The sequence below is a fragment of the Eretmochelys imbricata genome, chromosome 16, assembly GCF_965152235.1.
Source record: "Eretmochelys imbricata isolate rEreImb1 chromosome 16, rEreImb1.hap1, whole genome shotgun sequence".
In the NCBI taxonomy this organism is placed as follows: Eukaryota; Metazoa; Chordata; order Testudines; family Cheloniidae; genus Eretmochelys; species Eretmochelys imbricata.
The window spans coordinates 24,499,980-24,524,231 of NC_135587.1; the positions used below are offsets into that span (position 1 = coordinate 24,499,980).

The 24,252-nt window shown below is 40.8% G+C and overlaps 1 protein-coding gene across 8 annotated transcripts in view; it reads right to left on the bottom strand.

Moving 5' to 3' along the window:
• The window catches only part of DENND1A (DENN domain containing 1A), a 413,337-nt gene extending 391,853 nt beyond the window's left edge, over positions 1 to 21,484 (bottom strand). For all 8 annotated transcript variants that reach the window (XM_077835776.1, XM_077835774.1, XM_077835772.1 and 5 more), the window contains exons 1-2: positions 21,366 to 21,484; positions 1,497 to 1,567 (exon numbers count right to left, since the gene is read on the bottom strand). In XM_077835776.1, the coding sequence (XP_077691902.1) occupies positions 1,497 to 1,567; positions 21,366 to 21,382 (88 nt within the window). In that variant the 5' untranslated portion in view covers positions 21,383 to 21,484. The remainder of the gene's footprint in view (positions 1 to 1,496; positions 1,568 to 21,365) is intronic.
• Between the last annotated feature and the right edge of the window lie 2,768 nt (positions 21,485 to 24,252).

Sequence of the window (24,252 nt, forward strand, 5' to 3'; positions counted from 1 at the left end):
TGGCTGGTGCTAACATATCACTATACAAAACAAAAACCAAAACCAAAATTCAGCTCCCACAGAATCACTTTGTTTATAGAACAAAGTGCATACTAAATCCTCCAATTAAAAACCAGTAAAGTACTTGCAGCACTTTTTAACCCCCTTCCCACAGCAGGAAATTAATCCCTCCAGGGGGATGCAAACAAACTTCAAAGAGAAGATTATACCCAGACACTAGTACTGTACAATATAACGTTTATGGTTAAATTTGTTCATATTTTCTGACACTGGAAAAACAGATCAGATGTACAGGAACAAGGAGCAGTTATAAAATTAAACCCTTGCATTTATGTCAAATGGCAGAGATAGTGGATTATACAACAGTAGGACACACCAACACTGTACTCTACTTATAACTCTTTTGGACAGGACAAATAAATGGCAGAAAAAAGACAGTTATTTCCTCTTCATTGATTATAATTCATAATTTGGTATTTGTTGATTGGTGGTAGGTAACTGGAGATGAGTGGCTTCCTATTGGTACACTCCTAAAAATCCCAGCCACCTTCAGGCTCATTATAATCCACCAGCCTACATGTTTGCTCATGTCTGCTCACTCCAGGAACTACCTCAAGGAGATATTACTCCAGGAAGTGTTGACCAATCTCTCCTTTTCATATCACTTATCAGATGGCCTACCAGAGAATGACTTCATAAACAGAGTGCTATGAACTAGTTCCAAGATTAAGAATTTCAACTTGGCTTTCCCTGCCTGCTGTCAATCTTTCTTAAGTTAAAGAAAAAATAGTTAAATCATCTAAGTATATCTAGGTCTGTGTTTTGATGATTATGGAATTTTTCTGAAATACTCATATGAACCATTTTTGCCTGAAGAATACTGCATGGAAAAAATTGCCTGGACTATTTGGACATGAAGTAATTTTTGATAATGAAAAGTCGCAATCAAACCGTTTTATAACTATTTTCTAGGTCTTATTACTTCTTTGAAAGGAAAATGTTGGAGGAAGGAGGAGAGTAGACTTGGCCAGTATATTAACAAGAGGAAAGAGAAAGCTGCCTTGCTATCCAGAAGGTCTGTAAAACCTTCAGTTTCTGCTTAAGTATTACTTGTAACAGCATCAGATAAAAAATGTTCATAGTTTGATGTTTATATTGATGGTGCCATTTTAATCTTCACAACATCCCTGTGAAGTAAACATTATCCCCAGTTTATAAGGCAAATTGAGGCAGAGAAGTTAAATGACTTGCCCAAGACCATGAAGTGAGTAAAAGTATGAATTAGAACTCAGGATTTCCTAACTCCTAATCCTGTTCTTAAAATTTTAGAGGATTCAATCCGTAAAATCAAAGACTAAAACTGTATACTGTAGTAACGTGCTCCCTTAAGTTTTTAGAAAACATTTTAGTGTTTGCATCACTATTGTAGATTATATTATATGATCTCTGAAAAGTTTGACATAAAAAGTAAGTAGAATTCAAATGCAAAACAGTACCTGCTCCAATGCTGCTTGTCCCTGGACAGGTTACTTCAACATACACTTCAAATGTTGTTTCCGGGTTTTGTCTGAAACAGAATGACACATTACACACATTAACAACACTTTCAGAATATGGAGTTGAACAACAGGCTTGGGAAAAAACGCTTCTCAAGTGCACACAGACATTAACAATGGTGACTTCACAAATGTAAAATTTGCCATGCCAGATCTGATCAATGGTCCATCTCCCAGTACCCACGTTCCCACAGGTACATGTATTTTATTGTTTCACAAAGCATTTATAAAAGCAAAAAACAGATCATATTGTGCTTGATTTACTCTGCTGTTTTATATAATCAAATGAATAATGTATCTTAAGACGTCAATAATATCACATCTTTCCGCCTTACACACAAAGGTGGTATCGATTTCAACCATTATTTTAAAGTGGTGTTTTCAAAAGGTGCCTAAGGAAGTTAAGCAACTAACTCCCATTGAAAATCAATAGGAATTAGGCACGTAATTCCAGCAGGCAATCTAAACCCCAGTCTTAATACATAACTAGTCCACAACTCTAGATATTAAAAAGATCCCATGTCTGCCAATCTGAAGGGATTATACTTTAGTAGAAAAGGAGAAAAAGATAAAACTGTATGCATTTTAAGAAAGCATAGCAGAGAACTCTGCTTATTTACTTGGATTGTAGCACTCCAGTTCCAGATCATAAGTAGTCAACATGATTATCAAGTGGAGATGTACAAAAGCAATTAACTGCAAATGCTGCTTATTCATCCCTTTTCCAGGACAAAACAAAAAGTCACCTGCTTCCACCATTTTCATTTCCAGAAAAGAAAACCAAACACCTTTTTCACGTAACTAAATTAAAAGCAGAGCGTTACACTACGGGAATGGGGAGAAGTTACCTAAATTCACATTCTGACACTATGGCCTTTGGTTTCAACCTCATGGTACCTATTCAGTCAGCAGAAAAAGCAGAATTCGAGATGGGGGAACTAAGGTCATTTTGTGCAGACATCTCTGAAAACATCTAAAGGAAAGAGTCACACTCAATACAGAAAGTTAATTACAGAAGTTTTTAAAGAGATAACAGGAGCAGTAATGCAAATTCCTGTTTAATGACCTCTGTTGCCAATGGACATGCCTTGCCTTCCTACACCTATCAATGGAGTTACTGTTTAATTATCATAACTATTTTCTAATTTGCTAACTCTATTTTCAATTTAGCTAAGTGTATGTTTTAATATTTCAAAAAGAGTTATAAGTAGCACATAACTGGAGAGAACAATTATGCTTTTTTTAAATTGAAAAAGCAAATCAAAACAAGGGGAAAATGAGGGGAAAAGAGAGAAGAAAATATGTATAAAAAACCCACCCAAAGTTCTTTCTCTAACTGAAAAAAACAGCGAAGGGTGGACATAACAGTCTCTCTGTCCAATTAGCAACTATAGCTGCAGTCTGACTAGTAAACAGTGAATTGGTAATGTCAAATTAGAACCTTGGCATATAGTCGGAGAGAGTCTTCATTTAATAATAGTATTTAAAATAGTCTACATAACCCACCACCTCTATTACATTGGTTCCAACCTGCACTAGGTCCAGAGGAGTAGGGAGGAACTCTATCATCTGAAGACTGGTTTGTTCTCCATTTCAATTCCATAGATTTAATTGGAGTTTAAATGCTGATGTGCTACAGACTGGGCAGAGAATCTTCCCATTTTGTTTGCTGTCTTAATACATTGCTAAGAAAATTTACTAACAGGCAAAGTTTTAACCCTAAAGGACTGAAAAGTGTGAAAAATTGAGAAAGCTGCCAAAAACATATGAAGTAAAGGCCTGGGGTTAATGGTGCGGCTATCGAGTAACAGCCAAATCCCATTATGCATCTAAACATTAGTTCTAGGAACTAGACACCTGCAATTTCCCAGAGTCTTAACTTCTCACTGATGACAATATTTTGGGCATAAGCTTTCATGGGTAAAAAAAAAACCACTTCTTCAGATATTGTTTTTGTGGATACAGACTAACATGGCTACCCCTGATACCTGAGTACTTACAACTAAAACACTTACTAATGTATCAGTTTGGACCAGACGCTACATGACTGCCAGAGTCTTCAGAGCTACTGGGAACCTTGGAAATGTTTCATAAACTTCCTAGGCCCATGTCCATTATGTATGCTTTCTTTATTATTATTCTTTCATAGGGCTGGTATAGAGCAGCAAGTACAATGTCACCTGAAATTGATCGAGCCAAATGGCTACCTCAGGAGTAGCAGAATTTATTGCAGTAATGCCTCCTTCATATTTATAAATTAGGCAGTAGGTAGTTTTCAGAGTAACAGCCGTGTTAGTCTGTCTTTGCAAAAAGAAAAGGAGTACTTGTGGCACCTTAGAGACTAACCAATTTATTTGAGCATAAGCTTTCATGAGCTACAGCGAAGTGAGCTGTAGCTCACGAAAGCTCATGCTCAAATAAATTGGTTAGTCTCTAAGGTGCCCCAAGTACTCCTTTTCTTTTTGCAGTAGGTAGTGATATGTTCGATGGTCTGTCATAGGAACCACACTCGCACACCAGGGAGCTAAGTTCCCTGGGCCGGGAAGCCACTCAGCAGGCTATCAAGTGTCTTGCACTTCAGGTGTCCCCTCCCCGACTGCAGTGCTGCTCCTGCCCTCTGCCTTGGAACCCCTGGCTAGCTGCTTCCAGAAGCCTCCTGCTTGCTGTGCAGAGTGGGGAGAAGGCACTGATGTCAGGGTGTCACCCTCCCCCAGCTCCTGTACCCATCTCCACAGAGCGGGTGTGGAAGACACTACAGGGCATAGGATGGAGGTAGCTTGCTAGCAGCTGTTGCTGTCTCTGAACAAGCAGGCTTCAGATTGCTGGAGTGCCGATCTACTTTAAAGGGCAGCATACTTAAAGGGGCAGCGCTTGTCTGTCTCTGTCTCTCTCTCACACACATACACAGTCTTTCATACTCACCTCCCAGCCAGGGTGGATTTGATTTAAATCACCAGTCAGGAAGACTCTATTTACTCATGGATTTCTACATAAAAGTGCATTCTTGCTGGTTGTTATAACCTTAATACATATTCTTCACAACTCAGAGGTAGATGCAGGTTTCATTTTTCAAAGGTACATACTATACATTTTTCAAGTGACTTATTTTGAAAACTTTTCAGATTAATTTTACAGCTATATCAGAAAATGAATGATTGTTTGGTTATTTCATTTACCAAAGGTAATTGAAGCAGATTTTTATGAAGTCATTGGGAGGCGAACGATCTCCAATTCAACAGGTTAATCATTAATATTTGAAGGATTTTCTTGCCATGCTATATTAGGAGGAGAACATCACGAAAGCTCATGCTCAAATAAATTGGTTAGTCTCTAAGGTGCCACAAGTACTCCTTTTCTTTTTGCGAATACAGACTAACACGGCTGTTACTCTGAAACCTGTCATCACCAGACAGACATTTAAATTGTTTTATTTCACTAAAACAACAATGTTATGTATTCTGGATTTTCTTCTTCAACAGCAAACATATAATATTTTAACAAAACAAGCGTATGAATTTTTGAATTTAGTTAAACATTTGAGTTGTTTAAAATCAGGTTTGTTTTTGTTAAAATCGTTTTTAATTAAAATAGTTAAATGAAATATTTAAAAAAAATTAAATCAACTATGTCAGCCAGGTCAACATGAGAAACTTAAAATATGGTCTTCTGCAGCTAACTCAGTCGTCTTCACCTTCATTTTCCTGTTTGTTCATAATATGGAAAAGAAAAACAAGCTTTTTCAGGTCCCAAACGATTTCTCAATTTGGAATGAATTAGTCCAAAGGAAGAAAATATTCTACTGCTGTTAAAAGTGAGATTATCACTTCAACAAACTCTGAATCCAAGTGCTTAAGTGACTTCCACCAGTTCACTGGTTTGACTTTCTTTAAAACATCAACATACATATATTTCTTGAATGGTTCTTATTCCCAAACTGGGTCTCTTTTACAGCCTACTACCATTATAGTTTTCCCTTCTAGTGAGAGAATGGTATGGTAGATCTCAAATCAATGAAGGCTACACTCAGAAAGACCTCAAGACTTCTGGAATATGCTGCTCAAACAGTTTCACTTTTGTTTCTACTGCCTGTCCCTCCATTCTCACATTTATCTCCAGACGTCTTCTGCTTGTCAGATCTATTCCACCCCCAACAATCTTCTATTCATTGAACTTTTTGAAACTTTGCACTTTTAGAGAGAGGTGTAAGGGATTGACTCTGTGTACACAAATTTGCAGAGGGACAATAGGGTTGAAGTCTGTTATTTCTCACCACTATATAGTATTTATTTATTTTAAAACATTTTTGCTGTTAACAAGCATGTTATCTCTGGAGATACAAATCCACAGTTTGAGAACTGCAAAACTAAGCATCTCTGATGGTATCTTCTAGACTGAGCACTGAGTCCCATTGGGTAGATAGAACGATTAACCTCAATAATCTATACAGAAGCCCCTGGAGCCCCATAATATTGGGTCCCTAATCCATGCACTATTGGAACTCATTTACAAAACTTTTCTTAAACATTACATGAATATATTGTCTCATACTACAGAATTATAATTTACAATCCCTATTCTGTGATGAGATATCTTTGGGCTATAATGTATCTTAATTAAAACTATTTTTAGATAGGTTTTTTCCTCAAAAAGCATTTTATTTAAAAAAATCCAATTTAAATAAAGAAATCTGATTTTTATTATTATTTTTTTTAATCATTTATTTTTATCCACCCTGCTCTCAACATATATTTGTATTATTATCGTTGTTACTTGATACTTCTTTCAAAGTGTGTTGTTTTAATTTTTTGACTGGTCTATGCATTTCATAATTTTTATTTCTCTCTTACGCTTAAATTTAATTCTTTGAGTAGTGAGTTCTAAAATGCCTAACCTGTCCTCACTGGAGTAATTATCCCTATGGTAACATTTTAAAAATATATATTATATCCAGGTTTATTGTTCTTACTGGTGGCGCACATTACCTCAATATGGTGCACATAACAAAATTAATTCACACATGGATGGAAAAAGTTAGAGGGAACACTGCCGGGGAGTCCTTGATTTTCTATTTGTGCATTAGTTGGGCCCTACCAAATTCATGGTCAATTCTGGTCAATTTCAGGGCCATGACATTTTAAAAATCATTTCATGATTTCAGCTATTTAAATCTGAAATTTCATGGTAGTGTAATTGTGAGGGTTCTGACCCAAAAAGGAGTTGTGAGGGGGTTGCAAGGTTATGGGGGGGGGGGGGAGAAGAGGTTGCAGTACTGCTACACTTACTTCTGCACTCCTGCTGGCGATGGCCCTGCCTTCAGAGCTGGGCAGCTGGAGAGCAGCGACTACTGGCCGGGAGCCCAGCTCTGAAGGCAGAACCACTGCCAGCAGCGTGCAGAAATACGGATGGCATGGTGTGGTATTGCCATCCTTACTTCTGCACTGCTGACTGCAGAGCTGAGCCCTTAGTCAGCAGCTGACACTCTCTGGCTGCCCAGCTCTGAAAGTAGCAGCGCAGAAGTAAAGGATGGCACGGTATAGTATTGCTACTCTTCTGCGCTGCTGCTGGCGGGGCACTGCCTTCAGAACTGTGCACCTGGCCAACAACTGCTGCTCTCCAGCCACCCAGCTCTGAAGACAATGCAGAATTAAGGGTGTCAATACGCAACCCCCCTAGAATAACCCCTCCCCCCACAACTCCCTTTTGGGGAAGGACCCCCAATTTGAGAAACACTGGTCTCCCCCATGAAATCTGTATAGTTCAGGGTAAAAGCACACAAAAGACCAAATTTCATGGGGGAAACCAGATTTCAGTATCTGTGATGCGTTTTTCATGGCCATGAATTTGGTAGGGCCCTATGCATTAGATATTCGCATCTACCATGGTTGGTTCGAATTCAGTTCAGAGTTGACCAAGTCAAACCTAGGAACGTTCTGTGGGGGATCTGGCACAAGGTGCTTATTTTTTAAGTCTTGTTTAGCTCAATCTGCTTTCCAAGCCTCCTTCTGATCGTAGCCCAATTGCATGAAGCTTAACGAAGCCTTCCCAGAAAGGCTTGCAGGACTTAGGACGTTGCTTGATTTAGTTGGAGGCACGTCACTTATGTAAATATTTTAAAGGGTTGGTGCAAGTACAGAGCCTTGTGGTAGCCTGTTGTTTATGATACGGGGTGAGCTGGTCTTATTATTAGTAGGGGAAGCAAAAGTGGATGGGAACCTGGGAGGCAGTGACTATGAGATGGTCGAGTTCAGGATCCTCACACAGGGAAGAAAGGAAAGCAGCAGAATACGGACCCTGGACTTCAGAAAAGCAGACTCTGACTCCCTCAGGGAACTGATGGGAAGGATCCCCTGGGAGAATAACATGAGGGGGAAAGGAGTCCAGGAGAGCTGGCTGTATTTTAAAGAATCCTTATTGAGGTTACAGGGACAAACCATCCCGATGTGTAGAAAGAATAGTAAATATGGCAGGCAACCAGCTTGGCTTAACAGTGAAATCCTTGCTGATCTTAAACACAAAAAGGAAGCTTACAAGAAGTGGAAGATTGAACAAATGACCAGGGAAGAGTATAAAAATATTGCTCGGGCATGCAGGAGTGAAATCAGGAAGGCCAAATCACACCTGGAGTTGTAGCTAGCAAGAGATGTTAAGAGTAACAAGAAGGGTTTCTTCAGGTATGTTAGCAACAAGAAGAAAGTCAAGGAAAGTGTGGGCCCCTTACTGAATGAGGGAGGCAACCTCGTGACAGAGGATGTGGAAAGAGCTAATGTACTCAATGGTTTTTTTGCCTCTATCTTCACGAACAAGGTCAACTCCCAGACTACTGCACTGGGCAGCACAGCATGGGGAGGAGGTGACCAGCCCTCTGTGGAGAAAGAAGTGGTTCGGGACTATTTAGAAAAGCTGGACGAGCACAAGTCCATGGGGCCAGATGCGCTGCATCCGAGAGTGCTAAAGGAGTTGGCGGATGTGATTGCAGAGCCATTGGCCATTATCTTTGAAAATTCATGGCGATCGGGGGAAGTCCCGGACGACTGGAAAAAGGCTAATGTAGTGCCCATCTTTAAAAAAGGGAAGAAGGAGGATCCTGGGAACTACAGGCCAGTCAGCCTCACCTCAGTCCCTGGAAAAATCATGGAGCAGGTCCTCAAGGAATCAATTCTGAAGCACTTAAAGGAGAGGAAAGTGATCAGGAACAGTCAGCATGGATTCACCACGGGCAAGTCATGCCTGACTAATCTAATTGCCTTCTGTGACGAGATAACTGGCTCTGTGGATGAGGGGCAAGCAGTGGACCTGTTGTTCCTTGACTTTAGCAAAGCTTTTGACACAGTCTCCCACAGTATTCTTGTCAGCAAGTTAAAGAAGTATGGGCTGGATGAATGGACTATAAGGTGGATAGAAAGTTGGATAGATTGTCAGGCTCAACGGGTAGTAATTAATGGCTCTATGTCTAGTTGGCAGCCGATATCAAGTGGAGTGCCCCAAGGGTCGGTCCTGGGGCCGGTTTTGTTCAATATCTTCATTAATGATCTGGAGGATGGCGTGGATTGCACCCTCAGCAAGTTTGCAGATGACACTAAACTGGGAGGAGAGGTAGATACGCTGGAGGGTAGGGATAGGATACAGAGGGCCCTATACAAATTAGAAGATTGGGCCAAAAGAAATCTGATGAGGTTCAACAAGGACAAATGCAGAGTCCTGCACTTAGGACGGAAGAATCCCATGCACCGCTACAGACTAGGGACCGAATGGCTAGGCAGCAGTTCTGCAGAAAGGGACCTAGGGGTTACAGTGGACGAGAAGCTGGATATGAGTCAACAGTATGCCCTTGTTGCCAAGAAGGCCAATGGCATTTTGGGATGTATAAGTAGGGGCATTGCCAGCAGATCAAGGGACGTGATTGTTCCCCTCTATTCGACATTGGTGAGGCCTCATCTGGAGTACTGTGTCCAGTTTTGGGCCCCACACTACAAGAAGGATGTGGAAAAATTGGAAAGAGTCCAGTGGAGGGCAACAAAAATTATTAGGGGACTAGAACACATGACTTATGAGGAGAGGCTGAGGGAACTGGGATTGTTTAGTCTGCAGAAGAGAAGAATGAGGGGGGATTTAATAGCTGCTTTCAACTACCTGAAAGGGGGTTCCAAAGAGGATGGACCTAGACTGTTCTCAGTGGTAGCAGATGACAGAACAAGGAGTAATGGTCTCAAGTTGCAGTGGGGGAGGTTTAGGTTGGATATTAGGAAAAACTTTTTCACTAGGAGGGTGGTGAAACACTGGAATGCGTTACCTAGGGAGGGGATAGAATCTCCTTCCTTAGAAGTTTTTAAGGTCAGGCTTGACAAAGCCCTGGCTGGGACGATTTAGTTGGGGATTGGTCCTGCTTTGAGCAGGGGGTTGGACTAGATGACCTCCTGAGAATTCTATGATTCTATTACCAAGGTACACCTGTAGGCGTCTATTATCACGGTCCACAGCAGGTATAATTTTAGTAGGGGAAGCAAAAGTGGATGGGAACCTGGGAGGCAGTGACTATGAGATGGTCGAGTTATAATTTTAGCAAGTTTCAGCATCAGGCCCTTAATCCATACAGTATCATACGCAGATGACAGGTCAACAAATACTGTGCCAGTCTTTAGGGGTTTTTTTGATAGCCAGCTTCAATGTGAGTTGTAAGTGCCAGAACTTGGTCACAACAACTACGTTTTGGCCGTAAGTCTGCCTGTTCAACAAGAATAATTGGCTCAATAAAAGGGTGTATTCTTTTGAGGATGATACGTTCAAGAAGTTTATAGGTCATACATAGTAAAGAAATTGGCCTATAATTTCTCGCTTCATCAGGAGGCTTTCCAGGCTTTTGAATGGCAATTACCATTGCCTCATGCCATATTTCTGGGATCCATACGGACCTTGAGGTAGCTCAGTACAAATGTTGCTAGCCAGTGGAGTCCTTTGAGGCCAAGATGCTTTATTAATGAAGAGGAACTCTACTGGTCTGGAATTCTTTGTGGAAGCGTGGGAAGGGGAGTTATCACAGCCCTTAAAAGAACCCCAATGACAGCACATTATGGAATGTTAAAAATGCTTCTGTGGATCTCAAGCTATGCCTGATATACTGCAAAAGTTTCTATTTTAAATGTACTGGAAGACAGAGAGGTTGTGCAAGATGGGGGCCCTGTCCTCTGATGTTTGTTGGCACTGTAACAAAGAAAGAGGAACTCTGATGCATATGCTATGGGACTGTCCAGCAGCCAAGCAGCTGTGGAGAGAGGTGGACATGAGTGAAAATGGTGCTGAGCTTCAGCAACCAAACGTCAGATGAAAATTATATCCTAGGTTATGTACCTACTACGCTGAGTTTAATCCACCACGAAGACTTAAGTTTCTTGACAGCAACATGATTTTACAAAAATGGAGGAGTAGAGCTTATATCCAGAATAAAACAGTGGTATTCAGACCTGTCTAAGTTACCAGCAAAAGAAAAAAATAGCTTACCAAAAGAGAGAACAATTTTATTAAATCAAGGAAATTGGTCCCCATCTCTTGATACATTTGGATAAAGTCTGCTTCACTCAAATACTGCCAGACTTCCATTCCACCTGACTTCTCTCTTTCCCCTCCCTTGTCATGCTCCAAAACCCTCTCCTATATTTTTGCCTATTTGTATTTGTCTTTTGATTATCATTATTGTTACCTCCACTCTAGCATGTTATATCTGTGTAATATTGTCTGATTTTGTATTGTCTGGTCTTGCAGCTTTGACAAGTTGTAAAGTTGCATGATTTTATTCAATATCCTGTGAGATGTGCAGTATTCGGTAACATATACAAGCTGTAAAATGTTTACCTTTCTTGTATTTGTTTCTTTATAAAAATTAGTTACAAAAAAAATCACAAAAAAACAAACCAGGATCAAAAATGGACTGCAGTTGTGCTATATTTACAGTTCTGTCGGGCACTATATTTACGATCTTATCGTGCCATTTGGCACTGACAGCATTGTTCAGAATTCAGTTTTCTTAAATGCAACATGCCATTAGTCCCAGATTGATTTCCATTTTAGCAGCCACCTTCTGTTTTTATCTATATTAATAAGTTATGAGAAATTTAAAGCTGACAAGGGAGTATAAATATTTGCAAAAAAAATTGCATGACTATTGCAACTAGGGGTCTCTGTTAGAGTATGCTCCAAATTAAAAGATTGTTAGCTACAGAATAGGCTGAGGATGTAGGATGAACAACAATATGAGATTCCATTATCCATTTCACATGGTAATATTTCATTCCCCTTTGACATATACTGCTGCGGTATTATCTTACCTTGCTTATTCCTACCTTTAGTTTTAGCACGTTTCCTTAATTAAAGTTTATACTGTAACTGTAAAAAATATTTGACATTTTATAATATAATACCAACAGAGTTTTTGCTATTTTAAGGGCTACGTTTAAGTCTTTTGGTGAAAACATTGCTTTACACAGCTGGCAAATAAGTACTATACATTGATACTTTCAGACAAAGCAGCATTAAATTTTACTTTTTAACATTCCATGACAAGCGTCCATTTATTTCTGTGAACAGTGAAATTAAAGTAGTTTTGCCAAGTCAGAAAGTTAGTATCAAAGAGTACATTCTAACCCTCAACAAGCTAACACCTCAGCAGGAGAATGAAATCATTGTTGGGACTTGCTGAACATTTTATAACTTTTTGTGGAATTAAGGGAACAAGTGCTTCCAAGACTTCACATAGTTCACATAGGAACTTAGCAAATATAACGTAAACATGCTATATGCACATTTGGCAGACACTACTGTGCATCACTTATTGTTTAAAACTACACTCATCTGATGCCAGGTGCTCATTGAGTCCAGACTCTACCCATGCTTTTAGTAATCAGAAAGTTTGCCAGATCAAGAATACAGCAGACCTTCACTAGTTTGTATTAAGTATTGGGAGAACCAAGATTGATTACAAAACTTTATGAATTAGCAAGTAAGAACACAAATATGATTAGAAATATCAAGGACACAGCAACACAAAACTCACTTGTTTCACTGACTCTGACTATTGTTCAGTTTGAAGAAGGAATTGCAGTAAATTTTAGAAAAGTAGAGTCTTGTAATACCCATATTAACATACTCTGATGTTTTCTAAGGATGGGTGTTAAGATTTGCTTAAAAGAAATTTCATGCAGGAAAAGAGCTATTCTTGAGACAACTCACTCCAAGAGAAAATTAAGTTTATCTTTAAAATAATGTATTTATGCACCTTTTAAAGGCAAAATTCTGAGGTATGCCAATTGCAAATGAAGATTTATGCAAAAAGAAACCAGATGAGATTCTTCCCACTGAAGTCAGAAATTCAGAAAGTATACAAATTCTTCTGGACTCCGGGAGTTATTTAATATCATTATTTGAATTCTATTAGTTTGCTTACTGATATAACATTTTTTCTACTGATAAAAAAAAAAACATTAGGACAGGTAGCCCAAGAGGACATAGATGCCTTCCCTCCCGCCTGGCCATGTGGCCTTGGGGAAAAACTACAGAGAGGAGCCAGTCAGAGAAACTCCTGTCAGAAAGAGTAGAAGCAGCCAAAGCAGGGACTGCAGCAATGGGGGGAAAAGGTACAATGGGGCCCAGCCAGGGCCACCCCTTCCTCTCACAGATGTGCAGGGAAGAGACCACCTTTACTCTGGGGGCACTAAGACCCAGGTGGTGCCTGACCTCCCCCACCCCCACAATGAGGCCTTGGGATAAACGTGCAGAAAGAAGTCAAGCAGAGACTCCAACTGGTAGAAGCAGAAGCAAGGACCCTCTGGACATTCAGGATATGTCTACATTGCATAAAGGAGACCCACAGCAGCAAGTCTCCAACCCTGCATCAACTGACTCGGGCTCACACTATGGGGCTAAAAATTCCAAATTGGGCTGAAGCCCATACTCAGAGATCCAGAGGTCTCAAAGCCGGGACTCCAGCCAGAGCCAAAATGTCTACACAGCTATCTTTAGCCCTGCGGCACAAGCCCACAAACTCAAGTCAGTTGACCCAGGCTCTGAGATTCACTGCCACTGGTTTTTGGGATTTTTTTTTTTTTTGGTTGGTTGTTTTTTTTCAGTGTAGATGTACCCATATAGAACTTTCTACAGTGTTTATTGGACTGTCTCTACCCTGTGCTGATTGGTTGTTTGGTCCAATTCTCTCCCTCCCTCTCCTTCAGTCTCTTGAGTCCATCTTCACTCCACACATGCCTCTTATCCCCCTTCTCCTGTGCCCCATCCTTCTTCCCTTTTCTTTCCATTTAACTTATCTCCTCCTTAAGTACAAACACACATAAACCCAAAACAAAAAATGTGGAACTAACATGATGTTTGCTGCCATCACATTGTTCACTCTGTTTGTGTTATACCGCTTCTCCAAACCTGCGACTGTCTTGTCCATTTAGATAATAAATTCTTCAGGGCAAGGACCATCTGCTACTTTGTGTTTGTACAGTGCCGAGCACAACGGGGGGCCCATTCTGGGTTGGCCTTAGACACTACTGTACATGATAAATAACACTGGGAAATAGTCTATTTAATCTAAAAATGGAATTTTCAAAGAAGCCTAATACAGTTAGGCATCCAACTCCAATTGAAATTCAACAGGATTTGGATGCCTAATTCCCTTAGGCTCATTGGAAAGTTCACCCACAGACTTTAAAGTCAAGTGAAATATAGAAATTTAACTTTTTATCGATATATGCATTTCCTTTATACTGCCTGGTGTTTTCTCTCAAGAACAGTGGTTTTCAACCTTTTTTCATTTGCGAATGGAGGTGCGGATCCTTTTGGAAATCTTAGATATATGTAGTCTGTGGACCCCCAGGGATCCGCAGACCACAGGTTGAAAACCACTGGTCTAGAATGATATTAGGACTCATTTGTATAGTGCTCTTCATGTTAATGGTCTCAGAGCAAATGACATATATAGGAATCTTTTCACACATCATTGAAATGCAGTCACCTCTGGAATAGAATGCAACATGGATTTTACAGCACAAAGCAATGTTATGCAACAGTTTAGGATGGACATGACAATGAAATGTGAATAACTTTCCTCTTTTCAAAGGAGTAACAACTACAGTAATGAGAGTAAAACATTCCTTATTAGTAAAATCTGCTGAGACTTGGTAGCATTCAGACTGCTTTGCACTAAACCCCTTTCAGAGTAACTACATTCATTCCAGCACACTGTGACCTGCACCACTGTATGAAATGCTCTGCATGAAGCCTAACCAGTATTTTATCAGTACTACCACCTCCTTTTATTTATTTATAGTGTATTTCCAGATCAAGGAAACCAGACATCCAGTGTGCCTTCTTTCCTGCAGCTACACATGGGCTGAAAGCTTACAGGATTTTTGGCAACTTTCAAATCCCTTTCATGTCAGTTTGCTGCAGCTACTGATCATTTTGCAGATATTTCCTCTTTGTAATTTTTCACTCAATGCCTCATTACTGTATATTTATCTAAAATATAACTGAAGTGCATGCCCAGGTAAAAAGTTATTTTCATGCTGCATAGTCTACCCTATTTACTGGTCTATTAGTTAGAGCAGGGAACTGAGAGGTTAGGACTCCCGGGTTCTGCTCCTGGCCATATCACTTACTGGTGATGACCTTGAACAAATCACCTTGCCTCTAAATGCCTCACTTTGCCCATGTATGAAATAGGCATAGTATCAGCTTACACGGATTCTTTCGGTAAGGAGATAATTGTAAATATAATTGGAAGGTGCTTTAAAATTCTTGATGAAAGACCCTTTAGAAGTAAAAAATATTGATTTGTTTTGTGTTCAGTGGAGTTTGACAATAACTTTTTTTTGCTTTGCTGTTGGACACCTGCAGGACTCTAGAATCCGTGTTTGCCAATTACTGCTATCCAGCCAAAAGGGAAAAATTCCAACATTGCTTGCAACCCAGCAAGCAAACTATTTTATTTTTAAATATCTCAACAACAGAATTGTAAATTTAAAAGTAATGTAAAGCATAGAACAGCCTTGAAAAATTGTACTCATCCATTTCCCTGGTGGCATTAAATCCTTCTTGCCTCTGCCAACAGACAAATGATTACGATTTTTTGCATTTTCATTATGATCAGAGCTTGGGAAGCCCACATGCCCGTCGCAAGTATGATTCTTTCCCAAAAGCTTCTGCAAAACCTAAGCCTTCAACTTTTTTTAAATTACGTATCTAGCCCTTTCAGTTATGAAGGCACTCTTTCAAACATGAGCTGAGTACAAGCTGATATCAAGCTGCCATCCAAAGTCAGCAGATAAGCAAGCCACAACAGAGTGAAAAATGAGCATTTTTCATCATTGTTATTTGGAACCGTGAAGGCAAAAGTAATAATGACAAAAACCTGAGCAATTTCTGCTGATGCTAAGGAAAGCTAGGAGTTGTAGGAGAGGCACTGGAGTTACAACTGTCTCAAACAACAGATGCTGGTGGAAGGGTAAGGAAGAATCCTACCCTCATCACAGCAACTTACAGGCAACTAGTTAAGGGTAAAGTAGTAGAGACCCTCCATCCACTCTCACAGAACACAAAAGAGACTGAGTGGGGGAGAGAGAAAGCTCCTTCTTCCTTACAGCAGCAAGAGGAGGGTTGGGGTAGGGATGGGGGCTTCGAATTTATCACACAGCTCCTACTCAAAGGCTGATACAGAAACAAAGTCCAGGGATAAGACCCTCATGGGAATCCTTGTATCCTGAGCATGGTGAGGTTGATTTCTCCCCTGGATATTGCCCCTGGACAGTGGACATCCCCACCACACAGCATGCATATCAAAAGGTTTGGCCAACTGTTTCCTTTATAGGTTTTGCCCCGCTTACATCATCTACTCCTCCTTTTGGACTAACCTCTCTTCCTCTCTATATAAATAGGAGTTTGAAAATGACCCAATTTATAAATGTCTTGATTACATCTTCCTCTTTCACACACACATTGTCACCACAACCACTATCAAATTGCAGTGTAATTTCCTGCTAAGTCTCTGGACCTTCATTTGAATTACATTACACTAACCGCATTGAGTCCTCAGAAAATTTCTCCTGAACTAAGAAAGATTAATAAGTATTTGTCAATGCTTCAGCAGCTATTATCACTTACTACAGCACCATCAGATGCATCTCATCTGAGCCATCCTCCCCACTCCCACTTCCATACATCCTTTCAATACAATAGATTGTTACATCTACACCTACTGCTTCACCTCCCATGACACATTTGGTTTAGGAATTGAATAACTTTCTTATTTTGTAAAAGCAGATACAAAATAACTGAAAGCTCAAGAACTTGTCTCTCTCACCAACAAAAATTGGTCCAATAAAAAATATTACCTCACCCTCCTTGACTTTCTGATAAAGCATATGTTCAAATTTAATCTCCTGTCTCTTTGGCCAGATATTAAAGGCCTTGTAACATTCCCTTGGCCTTTATTACCCAGTCTTAACTGCAACAACCAAAACAACTAAGAAAAAATCTTTAGGCTAACACTTATGGATATTAAATCCCTTGTTCTGGAAAATTTAGATCAACTTTAATTCATTTATTTTATCATGCATTACACTGAACAATTGTAATTCAAGGATATGATAAAAACTCTTAGTCCAGAACTCTAACATTCCACAACTATTATAAATTCTTATAGGCAACATGTCCTTATGGCAACTTCAGTGCACCCAAGCTCATACTGGGAAGGAACATTTTAACTTTGAAAAGGAGAGAAGATTATTAGGATCTGATACTGACTCCCTCTGGAGCCTGCCACAAGTCATTTAACATCTACACTTCAGTTGCCCCTTCTGTAAAAAAAGGAATAGTACTTAGCTACCTAAACAAAGGGGTCATGAAAATAAATTAATACTGATGACAATAGCTGTGTAAGTGCCAAATACTTTTAATAATTGGCTTCTTAGCTCCACATGGTCAGAGGTGCGCACACAAATTATTGACTGTTTACTAGTAGTGTACCACTGCATTTTCATTTATTTTTAATTAGCATTCCTATCTATGACACTCACTCAGGTACCAGATTTTGACTCCAGTATCCACTAAAATCCATTATAAGCAATTTCACTAACTTCTAAAATTCTTCATAAGCAAAAATAGTTCTAAAGCAAAGCATTAAGAATCTTTGACTGTTAAATGTTCTGAGTTATTTAAGGCCAGTTTTCACAAAAAGTCTAATACCATTTAATTCCGTTTATCACACCCTCTCCCATGCTTTTGCTTCTGAAGGCATTAGTTGTTGGCACTTTCATAGATAAGTTTATTTCCATTATTGTATCCTGTTGTACATAAGTTACTTTTCTAGAGGACATATTTGGACAATAGTTGATTCCAATTAATTTTCTCCAAATGTTCATTAAGTCACCCTCTTACAGTTCAATCATTTATGCTGAAAAATAACAATTACATCAGGACATCATGTTTCAAATATCATGATACAGTACTGTATTTTATCACAAATTTTTATTTGAATTAACGGATGTAAACTTCCAATTTGTATATTCATAACAGTCCATGCATTGGTTCCCACCAACATGTAAAAAGAAAGTTGCTTACAAAAAAGCAATCTGCCATGGTGATTCTGCAATTTAGGATCAGGGTCAAGGTCAAAGCACTTAAAACCCCTGAACTGATTCTCTTTAAAAAGGTTCTCTTACCTGCATACTTATTTTGAGGGATATCAACAGGATATGGAACTAGTTAGACTTCAGTTTCTCTTTTAGTCTTTCATCTCACTCAACACTGCCTTTTGCTATTGTAGAACACTTTGCATCTACCCACCTACAGTGTCCCATATTACTTCCTATTGCTTCTAGCCTCTCTACCAACTTTATGTCCTGGAATTTTCAGGTCAGACAAAAAATAACTCTAGTGCAAGTTTATTTCATTTAGTAAAGTAATTGTTTCCTAAATACCTTGTTCCTGCATGGTTTGGGAACCAATTCTGTTTCTTGCTGAATAACATTCCTGCTAGCTTACAGTCCATTGAACATTTATTGGTCTCCTTCACATTCCTCCTTACTCTATCCACTGGTTACACAAAAATTACACACTATTCTGTGCAAACTGTCTGCTCCTGTGCTATTCAGGTACAACACATCGTTACTCCAGCTATATTTAACATGCTCCTCTTTCACCCAAATCCTACGCTTTCTATTGAACTTTCTATAGAAAGCCAATTATTTACCACTATAAGTCTGAACATACAAGTTTTAATGACTAACTGGTAGTAAACTCAAAAGAACTACTTTACATCCTTTTTCACTTCACAATCAAGAACTATCCAAACCGCAGCCTAAAAATCCTCACCATTTTCCTAAAGCAATACTGCACATGTGGGCAGGAAATCCAAAACTGCCATCTGACACAATCAATTAATTTTCTTTTTTGTTTAGTTAATTTCAGATCCTAGAAAAAAAATGAGTACATCACTGGCTGTTTCCTTGCAGGTAAAGTATCTTCAATTACATCCTCCTGACATAAAATGCTTTCAAAAGAGATGCTCACAACTCAAACCAAATAGAGATCCTGAACAGAGAAATTTTTGCATTTCAGAAAATTAAAGACACCCATAGAAAATTGTCTGCAAACATTCCCACTAATTTAATAAACAACTAATCTGTTTTCCTTTGTGAGGAAAGATCTACTGGGAAGAAGATGGGGAATGGGCAGGTAGAGAGAAGAAAAAGAAACTGAGGTAGGAGTTGGAGCTACTTTAGATTTTCAAAAAAAAAAGAAGCTGAACACTTTTGAAGGATGGTAGCAATTTGTAAGGTACTTCAATTAACTTATTTTTTCTGCAGAGAACTGGTAATAAATCTGTGGGAACGTAAACAGAACAGAGGACTTGCAAAACTGTGCAGAAACAACAGTCCCTGCTGTCTGATTAACAAGGTTAGTTTCTCTAGCAATGCAAAAGGTGAACGCTACTTCAGTGAGTATGTTTAACAAAAAATCTTTGGGTGACTTATACAGCCTGCTGTGTAGCAACCAGACTTACCAAGTCTCATGCATTTGGATGGAGATTCCTTCATTCTGCATTCATTTTAAGACCATTTTTAAAGTTTCTCCTTATTTTATTTGGGCACCCTTGACAATTTTTGTAAAATACAGTAAAGAGACCTCACAATTACCCCCAACATCAAATCAATTCATCCAGCAACAATATTAGCTAAATACAGTATTAACCTCCCCAGAAAATTTCCCCAGAGTACTATACTATACCATCAATACCCAGCCATACCCCTCACCTACATCTTCTTATGGGTGAGGGAGAAGTGGGCCTTGCAGGACACCTTGAATACTGACAAACTTGAGTTGTTGCTTTCCCACTTGGTCTGGGAGTCCCAAAGGCCATGGGGTCATAACAGAATGTGCTGTTATCCACCCTTCTCTCGTATCAGTGGGGTCGCAGTTCAGACACCTGTGCTTACTGCAAATCCAACAATATTTCCTTCAGACAAGTAGGTGCTAACCCATTATAAATCAAAAACAAAATCTTAAAATCAACCCAGAAATCAATGGGCAGTCAGAGAGGCTTGCAGAGCACAGGTTCAATATGCATGCAGAAGGAAACCTCACTTAAGCAAGTCACCGAACTCTGTACCAGCTGAAGTTTCTGAATATATTTAACATGCAGTCCTATGTAGAACATATTGCAGTACCTAATCTTGACGTAACAGAAACATGGATGAAAACTGCAATATGTATCCACAAGAATGGGTACAACCTCCTAGCTGCCCATAGATCAAAAATAGCTGACCAGTCTGTAGCTGCTACCTGATGTTTGCACATGCTAAACAAGATGAATGGCAAATTAGAACCCTATGCAGCTGAACAGGAAAGTGCCCTGAGAGAGGAACAGCAATCGCCCAGAGTGCTCTGCAGAGTAAAAACAGAGCCACCTGATCAGCCCCATTCACCAATATTACTGTACACAAATATATCAGCACCCTCTGGATGAAAACAGGTTTCTCATGCACAGATCTGGTTCTCAGACATTTATGATCTTAACTTTTCTAAAAATCTCAGTGCAGTCACTTACTTGGTTGTTTTAATCTGACAACCCTGAATATGAAAGCACGGTTTACCCAGCTAGCACCTCTGGCAGGGCCCCCATCTTAATGGGATCTGCTGTATGCAGAGGAGAGATAGCAGCAGTTTCAACCCATTACTCCCCACAACCTCGATCCCCCCTTCCCTTAAAGTCCCCTCCCTCACTTTATCCATACTCACTCCTCTCATTTTTCTAGGCCTGCTGGCTGAGGGCTCAATCCTTCCTTCAAGCCTTGACTAGAGACACCCACCCTAAGCAAGGAGGATAGAGGCCTCTTGTCACCAGCTACCCCCTTCATCCCAGCACGTGAACAGCGAGGGTTGCCCCCCTGAGGGCATCCCCGACTCAGACAGCCCTGTCCCCCAGACCTGCAAACGGACAGATTTCTCCCCCCGTCCTCAGTGCCTGGCCCTACACACCCACCATTCTGAGCCCGGCAGGGAAGGGGCCATCCTTCAGGCAGGGCACAAAGGGTATGTGGTGATGGAGGAAGCTCCCCTCCCCTAGGCCCTGCGAGCTGGGCAAGGAGGCTTCCCCCTTTGCCCTCCTCTCCCCTAACCTGGGGCCTGCAGGCTAGCACTGGGGCTCCCCCGCCGCCCTCTCTTTGGGCCTGCAGGCTGGGCTGAGGGGCTCCCCCATTCTCCTCTGCCCTGCCTTGAGAGATCCAGCAGCTGGGCTGAGGGGCTCCCCCGAGCACTCACTTGATCCTGGATCCCATGGTCTCTGGGGGGCCGCATGGGCCCGGGGCGGGGGTGGAGGGGCTCGGTGGGCTGTGCTCTCTCCTCCGCCTGCCCCTCAGACTCACTCCATCCCAGCCAGCGCCAGGGTCGCCCAGGCAGAGTCACAGAGCGGCGCAAAGGCTGCTGGGAGCTGTAGTACGGCCTCGGCCCGGCCCGCAGGGGCCGCGGGCGGACTTGGCGGCCTGGCTCGCCGCCGCGCCCGTGTTGTCATAGCAACGCGGAGCAAGAGCGCGCGCAGCGTTCAAGCGCATTCAACGTTTCCTGAGGGGAAAGAGGAACCTGCCCCCTCCCCCCAACTTAAACACGGGTCATCCCCTTCAGAGAGCCCTGCCAGAGACTCATAAAGAGGGACCGGGATACCTCCCCGCAAGACACCACATAACCCGACCTACCGCCCCATACTCCATAGACGGAGCCAGGACCACCACCACCTTTTGGCTCCTGGCAGCGACCCTCCCCTAGACCAGTTTCTCAGCCTGATACCAGGGACTGGCTTGCAGCCTTCCTAAACTGTTGCCAGGAAAATCTCAGGGACCAGCGCAGGTTCACAGACCAGTCTTTGAGAAACACTGCCCTAGAAGCCGGGCTCCTCTTCTAGCACACCTTGTAACGGTGGCTGGGATGCCACCAACAGGACATCCTGAAATTGAGACTGCCCCTCATCCGGACCCACGAATACCCTGTAAATGGGATCTGGACATTCCCTCAAATGCCCCACAGAAAGGGGCCAGGCCCACAAATGCCCTGTAAATATGGTTCAGAGTCCCTCCATAACACAACATAAATAGGGGCTGAGACCTTCCCCCCCCCCCAGCATCTTAAAGACCCTGTAAATGAGGGCCAGCACCAGTCCCCACTAAAATGCCCAGTGAATAGTGGTTTGGCCCTCCCCAGTAGACTATACTTCCCATATATAGGGATTGAACCTTCTTCTCCAAACAGAGAATCATCATCTCATAAATAAGGATTGACGAATTCCCCCAGCCTCCGATAGGTACAAAATACCCACCGTGTACAGGGACTGGAAAAACCCATCTCAAGAGGCAACACTGGTTTTGGAAACGGTAGAATTTCCAAGGAGAAAGAAATTGTGAGCAGGGATTTCTGTTGAACCAAAATGCAACAAATTGCAGAGGAAGTCGCAGAAATCAAAGCTGTCCAAGAGGCAATATATAAGCAGGCCACAAGGAATAACAAGACCCGAGGAAGAAAATAAAACAGGATCTGGAGGTTTTTTTAGAAGGAAGTGAAGGCAGAGATGAGATCCATTCAGTTTAAAATAAAAATTCTGCTGGTTCTAAAATTACAAAGGGTCTGGACAGATTTTGAAACCCATCTACAGCATGCCCAGTCAAGACTGGCAAGCAGGATAAAAGAGGTGATGGGCAACTTGATTACTGTGGACTAAATACATTTCCAAGATATGGAAATACCCAGAAAGCTCTGGCCAACTCCGAACTCGTTAGAGTAAGAGATGAGCTGCAGCAAGGAATTAAAGAGCTGAAAAATTAGAGAAGAAACTCCAAGGGTTGCAGACCATTGTGGAAAACAGCTGCTGGGGGATGAGGAATCACACCAGCCAGAGCACTTGAGCAAGATAGGACATTTATAAACTTTTCAACCCCATTTGTACACCAAGGTAGCCCAGCTAGGAGGGATCAGACAGTCCCAGTTCAAGTAATACAAAAGCCAACATAAAAAATACAATAGTGATCACTGAAGGGAAAACTTCCTGGGAGGCTTATTAGTCTAACTTTAATATCATATCTCAAATAAATGATGGGGGAGATGAAGAGAGGGGTGTTTTTGATAGCTAACTTGAGTGTACCAGATCTGATGATGCTCCAGAAAAAGACTGAGTTATCAATAGATGTCTGAAGCAATTTGGAGCCAGCCATCAACCTAATCTGGCCAGGACTACGAGGAGAAGGGAACAAGAGATCCCACCTTAACTGGCAGAGGGCCATATGAGATTGTTGTCTGGCAAATCTAGATACCAGGGGGACAAACTGGAAATGGTCCATTTTATTGATGCTTAACTTGACATGCTCTTGCTAATTAAGATCACCAAAAAGAAACCAAGGACACTGTTTAGTGGTGATATCTGCTACAGCACTGAAGTCCTTCCAAGCAACAGCCAAGCAGAAAAGAAAGCAGTTGCTAGTGAGAATGACGGAAACTCTCTGACATGAGCCTTGTAAGTACAAATCTGTATTTAACATGCTTGATGAAAAAGAGGATTTTAATTTGAGTCATGACATTTTGAACAATTAGGCCTGCTTTACACTTGAAAGTTTTACCAGAATAACTATTTCAGTTAGGATTGTGATTTTTTTACTGAAATTATTACACTGATAAAGGCTCTAGAGTGGACACAGTCATACTGGTATAAAGGTAACTTGTACTGACATAGTTATACCCCTTCCGGTACAAGAATAGATATGCTGGCATAAGGCACTTTTATATAAAAATTGTTAACAAAGACTGACAATAACAAAAAATAAAGGCAAAAATTCTTGTAAGTTTGAAAAAGATTTGCCCCAAAAAGGAGTGTTATAAATGCAAGGCAAGCCAGGACAGAGTGTCAGAAGTTTGTAAGGAAAGTTCCTCACTCAGTTTGGGAAAACAGGCTGACACCAAGCTGAAGGGGCAAAGGTTGGTGATACAAGAAGTAGCTTTACAAGTTGGGGGGTTTTTTGTTTTTTGTTTTTTGCTTTTTTTAGATCTGGTCAGTTGAATAACAGTAATAAGTATAAAGATCAGGAAGTACTTGTGGTACCTTAGAGACTAACAAATTTATTTGAGCATAAGGTTTCATGGGCTAAAGCCCACTTCATCAGATGCATGC